This window comes from Gymnoscopelus braueri (genome assembly GCF_963280865.1).
Source record: "Gymnoscopelus braueri genome assembly, chromosome: 23".
In the NCBI taxonomy this organism is placed as follows: Eukaryota; Metazoa; Chordata; class Actinopteri; order Myctophiformes; family Myctophidae; genus Gymnoscopelus; species Gymnoscopelus braueri.
In genome coordinates, this window is record NC_137625.1 from 14956617 (window position 1) to 14976718 (window position 20102).

A 20102-nucleotide genomic window follows, 5' to 3' on the forward strand; every position below is an offset into this window, starting at 1 on the left:
ACTCCAAGGCTTTTTTTTTTCATTTCCTGAAAAATGAACATTTTGGAGTTAGCTGGTTTCTGCCGGACAGCAGAGATATTAAAGTACAGATGTCAGCCACAACAAGGCAAATCTTAATGATTGGGGCATGGGACACAAGGTCAGGCTTGATCACCCTGTAGCTTGCCACCTTTGATGATAGGGTGGTGTATAGTGTTTAAAGGCCGAAACACCCCCTGATTCATAGGCACACTACTGAGGATGTGTCCCGAAATTGACATCTTACCCCAGTCTTAAGAAGTACACCTCCCAATATGTCTCTTAACATCAAGGCAAATCTCATGTGAGTAGACACCATCTATTGGCACAATGGACAGTCTCAACATCACGTCCCGTGTTTTATGATTCTGATTCAGACAGGCAAGAAATTTGAAAATAAATTAAAAAAGAGAGAAACAAAGAAGCAAATAAATTGAACATGACACAACAAGAAAATGAAACAACATGCACTAGGAGGCACGGCGTCTTAGAAGTCCTTAAATTGTCACTTTACTGTCATCTGGGGACCCCCCCAAAATCACGTGGGGACCCCCTTGGGGTTCTGACCCACAGGACCACTGGCCTAGAGCAGTGGTTATGAAAAATGTTCATGTCAAAATTGATTTGACCACGGACTGACGGCCGTTTGAAAAGATTTTGTGCCAGGGACCCCCATAAGAGAAGATGTGTCAATATTTGTCAACATTTGTTTTGAAAATAGACATCTACAAGCTCACAGCGCATCGTAATGCGACACGTTGTTGTGAGCTTGTAAATGGGCTATTTTCAAATAGACTAAAAATAAAAGTGTTATAACAAATCATCGCAGGTGATAATTGTGGGCAGAAAAAAATTACTTTTTTCTTTGTATCTTTGAGGGATTTGACTACCTGCACCACAAAAGAGACAAACTTAACAAATAGATAAATACGTAGGCTAAGTAAGTAAGCCTTGCACTTAACAGATAGATAAGTAAAATGTAGAATAGAACAGGATCTAGGATATAATAATATGTACAGTATATATGTACATTATATTAAAATACACTATAAAATACACTATATTCTCATGGCACATTCCCTGTGTAATTACATTTATCTTGGTGAATATGCATGTTGAGAGGACTTTGTATTTATCATTATGAAAGCGTCCGTTGACAATGTCCTCAATTTTAATTTTATGTGGTTGTTAGGACAACATAAAAAGTAAAAACCCACAAAATATTTTGAACATTCAGACCTTGAGTAATGGAAGAAATGTGTATTAGTTGGTGATATGTAACAGATAAAGTGATACAAATCACTGTAATCTGCTGATATTACATTCAGTGCCATTTGAAATGCGTGAGTGCATGTGACATCCCTGCCTTTCCGGATTTGTTCTAATACAATTACTATTATTAATGTGTGTGTGTGTGTGTGTGTGTGTGTGTGTGTGTGTGTGTGTGTGTGTGTGTGTGTGTGTGTGTGTGTGTGTGTGTGTGTGTGATGCCTGCCCGTTCTTTTCCTGTTGCTTAGAGGAGGCTCAGCGGATCGTCAAAATTCTTCGCAAGAGAACCCCACGGAACGACTTTGCCGGGCCAGACAGGTCTCCACACACCTACACCTCCACACACACACACACACACACACACACACACACACACACACACACACACACACACACACACGTATGTCATTTCCTTGCACTCCTTGCAACCCCCCTTTTTCTCTCTCAACTGTCCTGTTTAAAAAAAAAGGCTGGTCTTGGATATGGCTGATGACATGTTCCTGATGGAGCAGGCAGAGGGCGCTCAAGACCCATTATTTGGTCTAATGAATGTACCCAGCCTGCCCAGCCCTTCTCAAATACCCCAGGTACACACACACACACACACACACACACACACACACACACATTCTGTTTTCTCGTAATCACTTCCACGTAATCATTTAAGGTCTATATACTTGTAGGATAGCAAAAATAGCAGAAATTCAAATCACAAACAACAGAAGAAGGCCAACTCCTATTTATCGTGGGTGAAATGTATTGTAAACAGGCAATACATGTTCGTTCTTTGAAAGTAATGAAAGCACTCAGTCTTCTACTCATTGCACAATAATGCTGTAGAAATCCCCACAGTATTTATCCTGGCATACGGACTATTTACAATAATTGCAACTTACAATCTTTGCATTTAGCAGACACTCTTATAAAGAACAACTTACAAATGGACATGCTATTTTAGAAAATGCTTTATAGTTTTAGTTTATAAATACATGGTTCATATTTATTCTCCTTATTCTTATCAATTGTATCATTCTCTGGAATCAACTTGTGTTGGCTCTATGCACAGCACTGGAGCAGAAACAAGAAATAAATTGGTGTTACCAATCATACTAATTAAGGCTCTGTTCCATTCTGTTCAAACAGAGTCAGGGTGCTGATGTTGTGCATGTTGGCTCACTGGAAACACCAGTGGGTCTCAAAGTGTGGTCCAGGGACCCTCATGGTTCCTTGAGGGGGTTCGAAATGGCCTCTTACGGGTGTGTAACTCTGAGAGTGTACAAATGGAACGGGTCCATTTGGTTTATTTGGTCCATTTTGGTCCATTTGTACACTCAAGTTAAAGGGGGTCCTTGAAATTAAAAGGTTCGAGAACCACTGTGCTACATGACCTGTGAAGGAAGTAAGGAAGAGGCCCAATTTTCTTCCAATATGGCTGCTGTGCATAGAGCCTGATAGAGGGCAGGTGTGTACAGAGCTTGTACCGTTTGTTTCACACAGATGTTTCAGAGGGAGGAGGGGCCCAGCCCTCTCCTTCACACATCTCCTCCAGCAGCCATCACCATGGAGGAACAGCGGCCTCTAGTGGTGAACACTGCTCAGGTAAGGCTCACTGTCATCATACAGTAGAGGAAGCAACACATTAGCAGAAAACATGCATTTACAATTGGACCCCTGACCCAGACAAAAGGAAATCTATATAGATATTGAATTCAAAACATGTAAATAATTTGTTTTGTGTGTGTGTGTTCGTTCAAAACCACACTCAAAACCCAACCTTCCAGACTAAAATTCCCTACCTAATCCTAATCCCCCCTTTTTGTACCTTTACTTCTATAGTTTTTATTTTTTTAATCTAGTTTTTTTCCTAATTAAAGTTTTTATTTTGTTTCTGTTTTGTAAAGAGATTTTGAGTACTCAGAATAGCGCTATATAACTTGTATGTATGTATTATTTTTAGCTTAGACTTAGAGGAAGACTTTCTAAGCAGCATGATAAAATATCAACAGCTGGTGCAAACTTTTACATTTTTTATATTTGTGCACAAGTTGGTTGAGAGGGGCTTTCAAAAGGTGGGCCAAGCAGTTAGCGAGGTACTGTTCAGTATCAGCTATTATAGGAAGCCGCTCAATTTGGAGTCGTTGTCTCCTTTATCCATGATTGATGTCTGCTGTGTCTGACATGTTCTGCTCTAGGCACTTCATAACTGGCGGTACAAGTTGTTCTTGTACTTTTGTTTATGTGGACATAAACTCTGTCTGTCTGTCTGTCTGTCTGTCTGTCTGTCTGTCTCTCTGTCTCTCTATCTCTTTTTAAGATTTGTGGAGGAGCAGAACTCACGGAACCTACTGTGGAGGATCTCGACTTCCTGATGGCTATGCCAGAGAATTTCTTTGAAGGTGTGTGTGTGTGTGTGTGTGTGTGTGTGTGTGTGTGTGTGTGTGTGTGTGTGTGTGTGTGTGTGTGTGTGCTCTCTGTTAATTACAGCAACACACATGCACAAATTAACCACATTAAACCTGGCATCTGTATTTTGTATTTTAGGCATTTTAGGCAAGATTTTTTAAAGATATTATATTATTAATATATTGTTAATGTAACCTTAACTCTGCCTTTTAATATGTGTGTCCTTGTACTGTATGCTCTCCTTTATGTGGACATGAATAAATGATTAAAATGTGTGTGTGACAGACTTGGCTGAGCAGGAGAGACTCAATAGGGTCAACAACATGCTGGTTGAGCAGGACAGGACAAAAAACACACCATTACCTGGATCCCTGACCTCTGTTAACCAGTAAGTCATGATCTCATGTACCCCATCCCGATTGGCTTTAAAAAATATATATATATTCAAAGATTTGGACCAATTTTTTTTGCAGATCTACAAGCTCTTAGCGCGGCACTCGGCGCCACGCTATGAGCTTGTAGATCTGCTATTTACCTTAGAGTTCACTTTCTCTCTCTTTCTCTCTCTATTGCTTAGATTTTCAGAGAATCCGATGAGTCCGGCCTCCAGCCTGCAGAACCCTCCTGCAGATGTATGATTTTCTAAACCTCTTTTAACTGTTTCTTTTAACTTGTAAATACTAACTGTTTCATTATAGAGAGTTTGGCTGCAGTATTTCAAAACTCTTAAGTATCTACTGTATTTTAAAGCTTTTGACAGTACTTGACATTCTAAATGGCCAACTGGCCCGGACCCGTTATTGAAAGACTCTGGACGAGCTCTGGGCTTCGCCCACTTGGGCCAGTTAAATATTTAGCCTAACAAAATAAGAAACAGGGGCCATACCAGTGGTGCAGGGGAAAAGTTCCTGCCCACCGACAAGGGCTCAATCTAGACGTGCAGAGCAACTACTAACTAAAGCTGTCAGGTAAATGTAGTGGAGTAAAAAGTACAACATTTGTAAGTGTAAATATTGAAAATATACCATAAATATGCTAAATATGCCCCCCACCCTCTCAACCCTCCCACCCTCTCAGCCCCCCCAGGTGGTGGTTCGTCCCAAGAAGAGGCGTGCTGGCGGTAAGAAAGACAAGAGGGTCGTCATAGACACTGTGATAAAGATTCCATTTGCTGTAATGAAGAAGCAGATTGACAATCGTCTGACGAAGACACGTAGCCTGGTATATCTCACACACACACACACACACACACACACACACACACACACACACACACACACACACACACACACACACACACACACACACACACACACACACACACACACACACACACACACTCTCTCTCTCCGCCCTCCTACCCATGTCTCTCTCTCTCCACTCTCTCCTGCCTGTCTCTCTCTACTGTACAGTAAAGTGTATGAATCACATAGTGTTCATAAGTGTATGAATCACATGAATTAAATGTCATATTATCAGCCTAATAATAATAATAATTGTGTTCTTCTCAGTCAGAGGTGGCGAGTCTGACCTCCATCATGAAGCTCAAGAGCTCTCCAGAACGGCTCTTCAGCGCCACCTGTAGCGGTCAGTACAGTACTACACCTCCCCTTTGCCTTATTACTGTTGACCATTGACTGTGGATATAAGTACATTCTTTACAGGGACTCCACTCTGGGACCCAAAGTACTGCTGGTTTCACATTGTGGTCGTATTATCAGGGAATCATTTAGACCTGGGAAACCAGGTGAATATGGTCAGATTGAGACCTGAAGCCGATTCTAGAAATGTCTTCTAAATCCCAACAGTTTTCTGAAAAACGTATGTTTCTATATCAGAGGTTCTCAAACTTTTTCATGTCAAGGACCCCCAAATGATATGTATTTGGCCGCGGACCCCCATCTCAAAATATTTTGTTCCAGCAAAGATTTGAGTTAAAAATGAATATATAAAGAATATATATACTGTATTCAAAGATTTGCACACATTTTCTAAAATTGCAAGTCTACAAGCTCGTAGCGCGGCACTCTGTGCGCTATTCAACAAAGAAATGGTATAACTAAAGGCTTGAATATTTTATTCTGAAGAGATTTGCTGTAGATGGAAAAAAAGGAGCGCTGTGAGCTTGTATATCGGCTAGTTTCAACAAAGAGGACCTATATAGAGCCCTGGGGGACGTCTGGTCAATGAAGAATATATCATTGAAGTGGTTTAACAAATATGTAGTCAGTGGCTTTGCTTTGGAACACAGAGACCTTTTGTCGTCTGTTTCCTCACCTTTGACCCCTCTGCAGTGATGGTGGACCCTGCCATGCTGTTACTATGGACACAGTGTGCCCTGCTCACCGGACACAAGGAGAGAGAGCAGCTCAAAGCACAGAAGAGGGAGAAAAGGAAGAGAGTCCATAGTGAGGTGGGTAAACCCCCCCCTCTCACTCTGTCTGTCTGTCTGTCTGTCTGTATGTCTGTCTCTCTGTCTTTCTGTCTGTCTCTCTGTCTCTCTGTCTCTCTGTCTCTCTGTCTGTCTTTCTGTCTGTCTGTCTGTCTGTCTGTCTGTCTGTCTGAACAAATCAACAATTGGATGTGCCAGAAATGTCTTCAGTTAAACAAAGATATTGAAGTAATTGTTTGTGGAGCCATCAGGAAGAACGATGTAAAGCACTTTGAATAGCGCTGTTGTTGTGCTAGACAAATATACTTGACTTGCCTTACAGTTACTATATAAGTTACTTTCTCTCTCTTTCTCTATCTATCTCGCAGATGTCCAAGGATTCAGATGATACAGAATCCTCATGTATGATCTTCTAAACGTCTTTCAACTGTTTCTTTTAAGTTGTAATAATAACTGCAGTGTTTCAAAACTCCTAAGTATCCATATAACAGTGATTGATCTGAGAAAGGTTAGTGTAATTTGTGTGTGTGTGTGTGTGTGTGTGGGTGTGTGTGTGGGTGTGGGTGTGTGTAGCTGCCGCAGATCTCCAATCTCACGGTGATGGCAACACTCCTGCTACAAGGTGAGTTCCAGAGAGAGAGAGAAGATTAAATAGACAGATGGACAGACAAGTATCTAGATGTAGCAAATGCATTTATTCCTCTGTGTGTGTGTGTGTGTGTGTGTGTGTGTGTGTGTGTGTGTGTGTAGGTCTCCTGGGGGAGAGGTGCAGGGACCCATGCAGCGCATAGCAGAGGGAAATGATGAGATGTCTGAAGCACAGAGCCAGGACTTTGCTGAACGCCTGCTCAGGTAGCATGAATGCAACGCATGCACATGCACACGCACACACGCGCGCACACACGCGCACACACACACACAAATATCTCTCTCTCTCATATTCTCTGTCTCTGTGTGTGTGTATGTCTCTCTCTCTCTGCAGACTGGTGTCCTCGCACCACCAGAAGTCTCGTCATAGAATCACCTTTGACACCCTGCTGCCCCCGGGGGCCAACCGCCTCACTGCAGCTCGCACAATGTACAAACTACTGGGTGAGAGAATCGTGAATGATATACTTTGATTTGCTCTGCTTTATATTTAATGGTGGAAAAACACGACAGCCAAGGAACAGTCACTGCTGTATACAGTGCCCGAGATTTATACTTAGTTGCGTGCCGTTGTCAAGCCTCTAAAATATGACATCTACAAGCTTGTAGATGTCAAGATCTCTTGTTTTAGATGCACGACATGATGTGGAACAAAGCGCTCGCAGTGGTGGAAAAAGTACTCAAATGTTTTACTTAAGTAAAAGTATTAATACTGCAATGTAGAAGTACTCTGTTACAAGTAAAAGTTCGGAATTTAAAATTTACTTGAGTAAAAGTACAAAAGTATTGGTATAAAAATGTACTTAAAGTACCAAAAGTAAAAATACTAAATGTTTGAACATTCCGATCTACAAGCTCACCAATATAGGATTGGAGCTTGTAGATCGGCTATTTTCAAATAGCCTAGGTTTAAAATAGGGCTGACGTGGTTAATGTATGTTTTATAATGTAATAATTGATATCTGAAATGTAACTAGTAACTAAAGTTTTCAAATAATTGTAGTGGAGTAAAAGTACAATATTTGCCTCTGAGATGTAGTGGAGTAGAAGTATAGACAATTGGAAATACTCCAGTGTAGTAAAAGTACCTCAAAATTGTACTAAGTACAGTACTTGAGTAAATGCACTTAGTTACTTTACACCACTGACTAAGCGCTCGTGAAACACCCTGGATGAACATATGAAAATGAAAATATGTCCCACATCCTCCATACACAGCACACAATACTTAGCACAACAAGCATTGTTTTATTACGGCACAATAATCAGAACCTGGACAGGAAACACATGCTTAAACCTGGCGCTTGCTGAAAATAACTGATTTACAAGCAGAACGGCACCATGCGATGTTGTGTTAACCTGTGCTGTCTTTCCTTCTGCAGAACTGGTGGTGGCCAAAAAGCTGGTTGTGTTGCAATCTCAGGCCTTCTCTCCCATGAGGATCAGCCCTGCAGCTTGAACACACAATTCCAGCAGTTAGTTCCAGCTTTTAAAGCTCTCATTTTTATCCAGAAGGAGAATTCATTCTGGTTTTGGTTTTAAATCAACATTTTATCCATAAACTGCTAAACTGTTCAAATCTACTGTGCACTAATTCAGTGCTGTGAAGATTGTTTTATTCATTTATACATATTTATTCTTTCATAATTGATTAGATTACACCTTTTCACATTGTTAATTAACACATTTTTTTTTCCTTCACAGCAACAGGAAATATCACTCCTACAAGATTTAGACTCCAATCCACCTCCTGGTTAACTTATGACTTCAAAAACCTGTATCTCGGCTCCTGTGCACTTTTTTTTTTTACAATGTTAATTTAACTATTTTCAACTGGCTGCAACTATGGAATGGATTTCCGAATGTTTTAAATTTTTTCCCCCCGATTGTACGAGACCTGTATGTGTGTAATGAGGGGATCACCGTGAGGACGGTGATCACTGAAAATATTTTGTGACTACTTGGAAAAAGGTTCAAAATGTTTAAAAAGTCCTGGCACTCAAAGTATAATATTTTAATAAACCTCTGGCACCCAATGTGTTAAAGCTGTTATTACATTTCTGATTCTCTTTTAAGCTAATATTTTAGATCATCATATGATGTTTTCATGTAAAATGTGATCCTTAAAATAACAGTTATTACATATTTGTATTTGCATTGTGGCAGAGGAAGTATGTCAGACTACTGTACATTGATTCTTTTTTACTTCACTTTAGCCAATAGTTCCAATCCTATATTTATACATATTTATGTTGTTCAATAATTTATCGCATCTTTTCAACTGTTGTTATTGATTTATTGGGTATTTTATTGGTGGGAGAGGGGTTCATAAATTGTATTACATTTTGTATTTGTTTACGTATCTTCAAATGATTTAAAATGTATATGATATGAGATTTGTTTTCCACTTTACCTGGTTTGCATGACATATTTATACATATTTACTGTTACATAATTGATTCAAATGATTTAAAATGTATATGATATGAGATTTGTTTTCCACTTTACCTGGTTTGCATGACATATTTATACATATTTACTGTTACATAATTGATTTTGTTTATGACATTTTTCATCATTTTATATTTTTTGTATATTTATAAATGATGTATAATATAATATTGTTTTCCTGTTGGGAAGTGTTTTTCAAAACATATTACTTTTTCAAACCAATAAACATTTGTGTCAGGTTGTGAGCAATGTCAGTTTCCTTGTTTTTGTTCTTATTTTATTATTGTTTATCTGATTAGTTTGGACAGCGATATATCTGTACATCACATCAGTTACAGCAGATGGTAGCAGTGGAAAGGTCAGGCCGTGACCACCAAAATAATCACGTTTGAACTGGGGACCCCCCACCATGACAAGCACTTGGAATTGTAGGCATTACATCTAGTTTGACTCAGTTCCACAATATTGTGAAAATAGCCGAACTTTTGTCACAATGTTTGCCTCTTTCACACACAATATTTGACAATTTTTCGTAAAAAGGTCTTAAAAGTCATTGAATTGTAACTTTAGAAATGTGCTGATACCCTGTATAGACTTATACTGTGAGAAAACAATGTTAATGTTGCACATTAAGCTACAATCACCTGGGGACCCCCCAAAATCATTTCACTGACCTACAGTAACAGCAATGAGCAATGACTGATAAAGCTGGATTGCACAGCTACACAAGCATCAGTGTACTTTAAGTACATTTTGATACCAATACTTTTGTACAATTAGTACATTTTGAATTCCTAACTTTGACTTGTAACAAGAGTATTTCTACATTGCATTATTGATTTGATACGTTTACTAAAAAGTGTGAATATTTTTTCCACCACTGCATGATTGTTATAAATAAAGATTTGTGAAACAAGAAGAAAAAAAAACAGTTACACTACAACTCCCAGCATGCACGTCGTTCCTCCGTGATTATACGTCCACCCACGTGACTCCTGCCGCATGTAAACATTGTGTTGAGCGCCTGGTTTGTTTACTAAGCCTCAGGATCTGTTGGTTGGTGAAGGGAAACAAATATGGATCTTGAAACGTACATATTTGGGGATATCGGCAAGTATACAACCGAGGAGGCATATATTACTTTATTTTATGTATTTTCAAGGTGGCTTGTCAGCATATTTTTGGTGAAAGTTAGTTCACTTTAAAGGCTATGATATTATCTTGCAGTGCTTTTAGCCATGGATCACACGACGGTCGTCTGTCACGACCGTGTCATGGATGAACTTCAACATATTGTTTTCACTTTCTCCCTTTTTAGTCCGTACATCTACATAAACGTTCAGATTTCGAATATAAAGTGCTGACCCCATGTCCACGGATATTAAAATTATATACGGGCCCTCAGAACTACCCGTATCTTCCGTATTGTTCAATAAGAAGCATTTTAATCCGATTGGTGGCCATTTTCTCCGAATTTCCTCCGTATGCTTTCAACTACGCGACCCTATCGGTTGGGAGGTGTACTGCACTCTGATACATTATAACTATGGGAAAATGGCCACTAATCGGATTAAAATGCTTTTTATTGAACAATACGGAAGCTACGGGTAGTTCTGAGGGCCCGTACATAATGGTAACATCCGTGGTCATGAGGTTTGCCCTTACATTTGGAATCTGAACGTTTATGTAGATGCACGGGTCAAACAGGGAGAAAGTACAAACACCAGGTTGAAGTTCATACATGACGGTCGTGACAGACGACAGTCGTGTGCTCCATGGCTAGGTGAAAGTTGACTGTAAAGGGCAGGGTATATGATATCTTGCAGTGCTACTGCCTCACCCTAATTTAGATGGCATGTTATTTAAACACATGCTACAGGTTCATTGTTTAGTGTCTGAGGCATACTGTCTCTTTGCATTCTATGGATGTGCAGTGGGGGAAAGTAACTAAGTACATACTCAAGTATTCTAGGTACTTAAGTACACATTTGAGGTGTCTTTACTTTACTGGGGTATTTCCAATTCTTAATACTTTCACTTCTACTCCACTACATCTCAGAGGCAAATATTGTACTTTTACTCCACTGCAATTATTTGAAAACTAGTCACTATACTTGGTAGATTTAGATTATTACTACATAATAATAATATATAATGATAAAAATAATATCCATTAACCACTTCAGCCTGTATACTTTGGCTATATATCGCGACGCATTGTGAGCTTGTAGATCTGCTATTTTCGAAATATTTTTTTATACATTTAAAAAACTTGGAATGGGGACATTTCTGCATAATGACCACTTTTACTTTTGATACTTAAGTACATTTTGATTGGCCTGGACCGCTGGCATAGCGGTCCAGGCACCTAGGCTCAGTGGAGCCTGACAGCGTGTCGTGGGTTCGAGTCCCAATAGGCTCTTTGCACAGCAGCCATATTGGAAAGAAATTGTATGTTGCTATAATATGAGTGGTTCTCAAACTTTTTTCATGTCAAGGACCACCCAAAATTATATGCATTTGGCCGCAGACCCCCATCTCAAAATATTTTGTTCCAGGGACCCCCAGAAGCAAAGATTTGAGTTAAAAATGTCTGCACACATTTTCACGATTTTTCATGAATAGCAGATCTACAAGTGCCGCGCTATGAGCTTGTAGATCTGCTATTTTTTGAATACCTAAAGAATTAGATAACGGTTAAAGTGGTTAAAATCTAAAATGACACGGATGCGTTCCAGGTCTGAGTGGGTTAAGTGTGTGATAATTACAAGCTCTTAAATAGTGTAAAAAACACACTCATTGTCACACCCGGGCTGTTCTCCTTCCCTTTCCAGGCAGCTGGTCGGAGAGGACGGAGGTTCACAAGGCCGCCTCCCAGGGAGAGGCGTCCCGCCTGGAGCTCCTCATCCAGGGCGGAGCCTCGGTCAACATCGTGGCCGTGGACTCCATCACGCCCCTGCACGAGGCCTGCATCCGCGGGCAGACCCAGTGTGTGAGACTGCTCCTGGATGCCGGTGCACAGGTGTGTGAGCCATAATATGAACCCATTAAGACCGGGAAACGCAGCTGTGTCACTTCAGATTTCTTTGGGCTATTAAAAAAATAGCTGATATACAAGCTCATAGCGCAGCACCGAGTGCCGCGCTATGAGCTTGTAGATCTGCTATTTTTTTTAAAGAAAGGCGTGAAAATTTGTGCAAATCTTTGAATATACAGTATTATATACATTTTTTACTCAAATCTTTGATTCTGGGGGTCCCTGGAACAAAGTATTTTGAGATAAGGGTCCACGGACAAATACATATAATTTTGGGGGTCCTTGATATGAAAAAGTTTGAGAACCACTGATATATATAGCATTAGCAACATACGTTTTTTCAATTTTATTTAGGCATTTGTAAAATCCCCCAGAGGATTTGAGTTACAAATGTTCACTTTAAATATTATATACAAACTCTTTGTAATACAAAGATTTGCACACAAGAAATCTAAAAAAGACACCCGGTCTTAATGGGTTAAGCTTCTATTTGTACAGTGGTGCAAAGTACCTAAGAACATTTACTCAAGTACTGTAGTTAAGTGCAATTTTGAGGTATCTTTTACTTTGCTGGAGTATTTCCAATTTTCAACACTTCTACTTTGCTACATCTCAGAGGCAAATATTGTACTTTTACTCCACTACAATTAAAAACTTTAAAAAGTGACTTTATAGATTTTTATTATAACATAGCATACACTAACCACTTCAGCCCTATATATAAATTACTTTGGCTATTTTCAAAGCATTTTTATACATTTGAAAACTTGTGAAATGGGACATTCTGCCTAATGAGTACTTTTACTTTTGGTACTTTTAAGTATATTTCGATGCCAATACTTTTGTACTTTTACTATAGTAAATACCGTACTTGTACTTTTAACAGAGTATTTCTACATTATGGTATCGGTACTTTTACTCAAGTAAAACATACCAGTACTTCTTCCACCACTGACTAACAAATAGTTACACCACCAACAACCAATAACACATGGTTCCTTTTTCCTTTTCCTGAAAAATTACATCTATGGGAGCTGTCTTTTCAACAATTGAAGAAGGTTCTGAAATTGCTTCTCTTAACCACCAAGTACTTTCCATATGGTCTGCCTAATATAATATTTTCCTTAGAGGTTTACTTTTTGTTCATTTTATTGTTGCAATGTGTTTTGCTGTTTCTTTGTTATATTGTCCATATTGGTCTTTTTGTTTTGTTTCTTCATCTGTATGACATGTCTGTTAATATTTCATTTGTAATAGATGTGTATATTCCACATTGTAATTGATGTACACATTTTCCCAGAGAATGCCAATGCCTCAAGACCCTGCAGGTTTTTTAGGCATTCTTCTTCAAAATTTTTGTGTATCTTTTTTAAATTATCTTGGAAGTGAAAATAAACAAAACAAACAAAAGTAGCGGTTTTTGGACATACAAGGTTTCCACCCGACAGCAACGATAATAAGAATTCTTTCTGCATTTCAGGTGGACGCCAGGAACGTGGACGGGAGCACGCCTCTGTGTGATGCCTGTTCTGCAGGGAGCGCTGAATGTGTACGGCTGCTGCTCGCTAACGGAGCCAAGGCCAATCCCGCCCTCACCTCCCGCACGGCCTCACCTCTCCATGAAGCCTGTATGGGAGGTATGAGTTATTATATCTATTGTGTCTGTCTGTGTATAGGTAACTCTCCACCAAAACAGACTACTGCAGATTACTACCGACTGGCAGTGGTGTAGAAAAGTACTCACATTTTTTACTTAAGTAAAAGTACTGCAATGTAGAAATACTCTGTTACACGTAAAAGTCCAGAATTCAAAATGTACTTGAGTAAAAGTACAAAAGTATTGGCATCAAAATGTACTTAATGTACCAAAAGTAAAAGCATCGCATCGCGACGCATTGTGAGCTTGTAGATCGGCTATTTTCAAACGGCCAAAATGTATATAGGGCTGAAGTGGTTAATGTATGTTTTGTAGTAATAATCAAAATCTACAAAGTAACTAGTAACTAAAGGTTTCAAATAATTGTAGTGGAGCAAAAAGTACAATATTTGCCTCTGAGATGTAGTAATACTTTGTGCAAATCTTTCAATATACATTGTTGACTAAAATCTTTGAATATACAGTATATATAAAATTTTAACTCAAATCTTTGCTTCTGGGGGTCCCTGAAACAAAATATTTTGAGATGGGGGGAGGGGGGGGGGTCTGCGGACAAATACATATCATTTTGGGGGTCCTTGACATGAAAGAAGTTTGAGAACCACTGATATTATAGCAACATAAGGTAACGTTAGGATTTAGAAGACATTTGTAGAATCCCCAGAAGCAAAGATTTGAGTTAAAAAACGTTGCTTTAAAAATATATATATTTTCAAAGATTTGCACAAAAATAGCAGATATACAAGCTTGTAGCGTGGCACTCTGTGCCGCGCTACGAGCTTGTATATCTGCTATTTTTGAATAGCCAAAGACATCTACAAATGACACACAGATGCGTTCCCGGTCTTAATGGGTTAAAAAAACGTATATCGTCTTTTATAAATAATAGGAACAACATGCTATTGTCCTTCCTCAGGGAGTGCCGAATGTGTGAAACTACTGATCGCCACGGGCGCCAATCTGGAGGCATATGACATGTACTATGGGACCCCGCTGCACGTGGCCTGTTCCAACGTACATGCAGACTGTGTGAAAGTACTGCTTGATGCAGGTGAGCTTGCATGAGTGTCACACAGGCTCCGTGATCGTCACCACCAGTCAAATAGTCCATGAGCCAGAGCCCCAAAATTGAGCAATGATTATCGAAAGAGTGGGCAAAACCATACCTATATTAAATTGTTTATAGGGTCAATATAAGTAAATAAATATATGATAACCTTTCCACAGGAGCAGCTTTTTCATATTTATCACACATTTTGTTATTTTCCCCATGACAGGTGAAAAAATTACAACATTTTAAAACTAGTTATCATAATGAAACTTCCCCAGTTGATTACTTACATGAAGACAGGGATTTATCGTATTACAAGTGTTCTGAAATTGTATATTTAAATATGCAAATTAGGCATTTAGTCCATGAGCCAGAGCCCCAAAATTGAGCCAGATATTGAATATTCCCTCGTTAAAAACTTTTGACTCCAACATCTTAACAAAATGTAATAAGAATGTTGACTCTTGTTGGCTTTGTCCAATGTTCCAATGTTGATTCTGGAAAGTTATGCAAATTCTGACATATTTTCCTAATGCCTTATAAACAATTTAATATAGGTATGGTTTTGCCCACTCTTTCGATAATGAAATCTTGTCTGGCTCATGGACTAAAATGACGGTGAAGTTTTGAGTAAAAGCAATCTGGGAACCCATTCGGTAAAAAAACAAAAACAAATTTCCCCCCTTTGTTTTTGCAGATTTACACTCTATGCACAGCAGCCATATTAACCCTTTAAGACCTGGAACGCATCTGTGTCACTTTAGATTTCTTTGGCTATTAAAAAATAGCAGATATACAAACATATCTGCTATTTTTGAAAAATCGTGAAAAAATGTTTAAAAAAAAAAAAAAAAAAAAATGTTAGGATTTAGAAAACATTTTTTGAATCGGCCTCAGGTCTTAATGGGCCTCTTCTTACTTCCTTAGCAGGTGTTACCAATAATACAAAGGCTCTGTTCCATTCTGGTGAAACAGAGTCGGTGGGCTGATATTGTGCATGTTGGCTCACTGGAAACACTCTGCTACACCAGTGGGTCTCAAAGTGTGGTCCAGGGACCCTCATGGTTCCCTGAGAGGGTTCCAAATGGCCCCTTACGGGTGTGTAACTCTGAGACTGTACAACGGGTCCATTTGGTTCCATTTGTAGACTCTCAGAGTTATGGGGGTCCTTGAAACTAAAAAGTTTGAGAACCACTGTGCTACTCTAAATGGAACGGAGCCTCCATTAGTATCATTGGTAACACCTGTGAAGGAAGTAAGGAAGAGGCCCAATTTCCTTCCAATATGGCTGCTGTGCATATATATATAGCCTATTCCGCCGTTTATAGCAGAATCTGTCCTGAGAGATTAGGGTGAAAGCGGTAGGTGAGTTTAGGGAGTCACCGTGGTTGTCGGACAACATCTTTTTGAATTCCTATCCGGTTGTAAAGTGACTGGGCCGTCGCATGCCGAGCAACTGCTCCCTCAGCTGTCCCTCTGGTATGAGGTGTATACATGTGGCCTCTCGGATTAGGAGCTGCAGAAATATGCCTGCGTCTTTTTCTTGGGATTGCTGTAGGATGTTTTACTTAAGTAAAAGTATCAATACTGCAATATAGATATACTCTGTTACAAGTAAAAGTCCAGAATTCTAAATTTACTTGATTAAAAGTACAAAAGTATTGGCATCAAAATGCACTTAAAGTACCAAAAGCAAAAGTACCGTAAATTTCGGACTATAAGCCGCGACTTTTTCCCCATTTTTCGACCCTGCGGCTTATACAACTTATCTATGGATTTTTACAGCTAATGGCCACTAGGGGACCTCCTAAATCTATGGATTTTACACCCGCGGCTTATTGTCCAGTGCGGCTTATATATGTACAAATCATTCAATTTAGCTGCTGCGGCTTATATTCAGGTGCGGCTTATAGTGCGAAAATTACGGTACTAAAATGTTTGAAAATGGCAGATCTACAAGCTCACAACGCGTCGCGATGCGACGCGTTGTGAGCTTGTAGATCGGTTATTTTCAAATAGCCAACGTATAAAATAGGGCTAAAGTGGTTAATGCATGTTTCATAATATCAAGATTTATATCTGAAAGGTAACTAGTAACTAAAGTTTTCAAATAATTGTAGTGGAGTAAAATTACAATATTTGCCTCTGAGATGTAGTGGAGTAGAAGTAAAAGTATTGGAAATTGGAAAATACTCAAGTAAAGTACAAATACCTCACAATTGTACTTAAGTACAGTACTTAAGTAAATGTACTTAAGATAAGATAATCTTAAAGATTCTTTCCACCACTGTGTAGGAGCCAAGGTGAACGCTGCCAGGCTACATGAGACGCCACTGCACCACGCTGCCAAGGCCATGCGTGACGACCTGATCGAGATGCTGGTGGAGTTCGGGGCCAACGTGTTCGCCCGAGACTACCGTGACAAGAAACCCATCGACTACACCATGCCAAGTTCTTCCTCTAGAGCCTGCCTACAGTTTTACGAGAGTGAGTATCAGTGTTGATTTCGTCGACTAAAACGATGACGAAAAATGTTCGTCGACTACCTTTTTTCACTGACGAAAACTGAATAAAAACTAAATAAAAAAACTAGGCTAAGATGACTAAAACTAAGACTAAATATATTGACAATTTCGTCAACAAATAAAAACTACACTAAAATGTTAGGGAGGGACTAGTGGAGAAGAGATCCAGTAGAACTAAACAACAAGTAATTTTATGTTTGGTTGCACTCGGCGTTGCGTTCTGAAAATAGCAGATCTACAAGCTCACAACGCGACGTTGTGAGCTTGTAGATCGGCTATTTTCAGCATGCAACCAAGTATAAAATCAGCCATTGCGACGCCATCAAGGCACCGACAAAACACATTTTAGTCGACTAAATCAACTGTGGATTTAGTTGACTAAAATCTTATATTTAGTTGACTAAAACTAGACAAAAAGTTAAACATTTCAGATGACTAAAATAGGACAAAAACTAAATTTTATTCAAAAGACTATGACTAAAACTAAATCAAAATTTGCTGACAAAATCAACACTAGTGAGTATTAGTATTTACACTCACCCATTTCATGTTTGTGAAAATGCAGTGCAGTGTTATTTTTAGACTCGCCAGCAGATGGTGCCCTAGGATAGTTTTTCAGTTCAGAGCAGTTGTTCCCTGTGCTGCTGTATATGGTACTGTAAATGAGTGGTGTCATGTTTAGGTTAGCCACTGTGATACATATGACCATGAGGAGATGATGATTCCCATACCTCAATTCCACTGACACAGAACTATTTGTGGAATGTGCAGTGGTGGAAATTGGAAAAGGTATCAATATGGCAATATAGAAATAGTACTGTTACAAGTAAAACTCCGGAATTCAAGTATTGGCATCAAAATGTACTTAAAGTACCAAAAGTAAAAGTATACTCATTATGCAGACTGTCCCATTTCAAGTTTTCAAATGTATAACAATCTTTTTAAAATAGCAGATCTACAAGCTGCGATGCATTGTGAGCTTGTAGATTGGCTATTTTCAAATGAAATGTGTATATAGGGCTGAAGTGGTTAATTTATGTTTTGTAATAATAATCAAAATCTACAAAATTAGTAACTGAAGTTGTCAAATGATTGTAGTGGAGTAAAAAGTAAAATATTTGCCTCTCAGATATAGTGGAGTAGAAGTAAAAGTATTGAAAATTGGAAACACAAAATTCCTCAAAAGTGTACTTAAGTACAGTACTTGAGTAAATGTACTTAGTCACTTTACACCACTGGGAAAGTGACGAGCAGAACTGCAGGGTCAAAAGAGCCACGGCATTTACTATATACAGGTCCCTGATGCCAACAACATTCTGGAAACAACACTTGCACGCAATGTTGGCTTAAGAGTGCTTTTAGACAATAAATCTATACACTACTTCGTCCAACAAGCGTTGTTTTTATGTGCTTCAGGCACCCCACTGAGTCTGCAGCAACTAAGCAGAGTGGCTGTGAGGAGCATGCTGGGTACCAGAGCCCTGGAGGTCATAGGTCAGCTCGCCATACCAAAGCTCATCATCAAGTTCCTCTGCTACCAGCGACCGTCCGCTTGCTGAGGAGGGGAGTAGAAACCCTACACACATGTCACGTAATTATCTGAAAAACAGGTGCCACCACTTGAGATCTATGTGTCTTTCATATGGCTTTTAGCAGGGGTCATCAATATGTCCGTACACGGACAAATGTGTCCGTGGCAAAGACTTGGTCTCGTCCATGGCAGATTTGATGTTTTACACACCATTATAATGTTCTTATTTTGATCATAAGACCCAATTACTGAATGTCAGTCTCCAGGTTTTCTTCAGAATATGTATGACACTGATTTACTACGACACAATGGCACAAATGTTTTATTTGCAAGGACCCCCTTAACTCTGAGAGTGTAAAATGGAACCTCATTTGTACACTCTCAGAGTTACAGACCTGCTATGGTCATTCAGGGCTAGCTCTTTGTGTTTTTCTGGTAATAATGTCCACTCATTTTGTATGTCTGTGGCAAAAATGTAGTTTTGACCAATATGTCCACCACAAGCCAGCATGGCGATGACCCCTGGGTTTTAGCCATTTATGAAAAAAATATCAACCCAACAGACAGGAGTGTGATTTAAATATTAGGGAGATTTTTTGATGTATTAAACAAAAGGAAGAAATACTCTGAACACACAGAAGTTGCATTGCCATGAAAACATTGTACTGTATCTGTAACATACTGTACTCAGGGTTGCCAGATCTAGATCTGCTTATTATAATTTCCCCGCAATATTCTATTTGAAAATAGCCGATCTACAAGCTCGCGACGCGTTGTGAGCTTGTAGATCTGCTATTTTCAAATAGCTGATGTATATGTTAAAGTGCTCATGTGGCCCAGAGTCGCTTCTTTTGGGCTGGTTTTCCTAGACCTGGTTGCTTGTTTCTCTCACAGAATCTGGCAACGCTGACTGTACTACACCCAGCAAATCCTCAGGAATCCTTAGTAAGGCTGTTGTCATTGCAGTACTCTTGAGTGACAGTGTCCCAAGGTTCTTCTTCTAAGCATCACTATGAAAACCCAGTGCCTGTCAACTGGCTTTGTTTAACCCATTCAATCCGGGAACGCATTGGTGTCATTTTAGATCTTTAGCTATAGCCTATAACATTATTTTATACTT

At 39.2% G+C, this 20102-nt stretch overlaps 2 protein-coding genes across 2 annotated transcripts; both read left to right on the plus strand.

The window, feature by feature from the left end:
• Window positions 1-1735: 1735 nt before the first annotated feature.
• On the plus strand, window positions 1736-6498 carry LOC308079561 (uncharacterized protein; the record flags this gene model as incomplete). The annotated part of the gene is made up of 9 exons (XM_080421110.1): window positions 1736-1874; window positions 2785-2886; window positions 3602-3683; window positions 3976-4078; window positions 4268-4322; window positions 4768-4911; window positions 5202-5277; window positions 5985-6103; window positions 6451-6498. Exons 1-9 carry the CDS (start codon window positions 1770-1772, stop codon window positions 6496-6498), a joined length of 834 nt encoding a protein of 277 aa, XP_080277236.1. The 5' UTR covers window positions 1736-1769.
• A 3720-nt stretch (window positions 6499-10218) lies between these two features.
• On the plus strand, window positions 10219-19484 carry LOC308079841 (ankyrin repeat and SOCS box protein 13-like). The gene is made up of 6 exons (XM_080421452.1): window positions 10219-10295; window positions 12020-12203; window positions 13699-13855; window positions 14792-14926; window positions 17222-17413; window positions 18868-19484. The coding sequence occupies exons 1-6, from the start codon at window positions 10258-10260 to the stop codon at window positions 19008-19010; spliced, it is 849 nt and encodes a 282-aa protein (XP_080277578.1). The 5' UTR covers window positions 10219-10257; the 3' UTR covers window positions 19011-19484.
• Window positions 19485-20102: the final 618 nt, after the last annotated feature.

Excerpts from the sequence above, each read along its gene's own strand:
- LOC308079841 (XM_080421452.1), top strand. The coding sequence starts at position 10,258 with ATGGATCTTGAAACGTACATATTTGGGGATATCGGCAA. Across the intron at positions 13,856-14,791 it reads CCATGAAGCCTGTATGGGAG|GGAGTGCCGAATGTGTGAAA; the intron begins GTATGAGTTATT and ends GTCCTTCCTCAG. Across the intron at positions 14,927-17,221 it reads GAAAGTACTGCTTGATGCAG|GAGCCAAGGTGAACGCTGCC; the intron begins GTGAGCTTGCAT and ends ACCACTGTGTAG.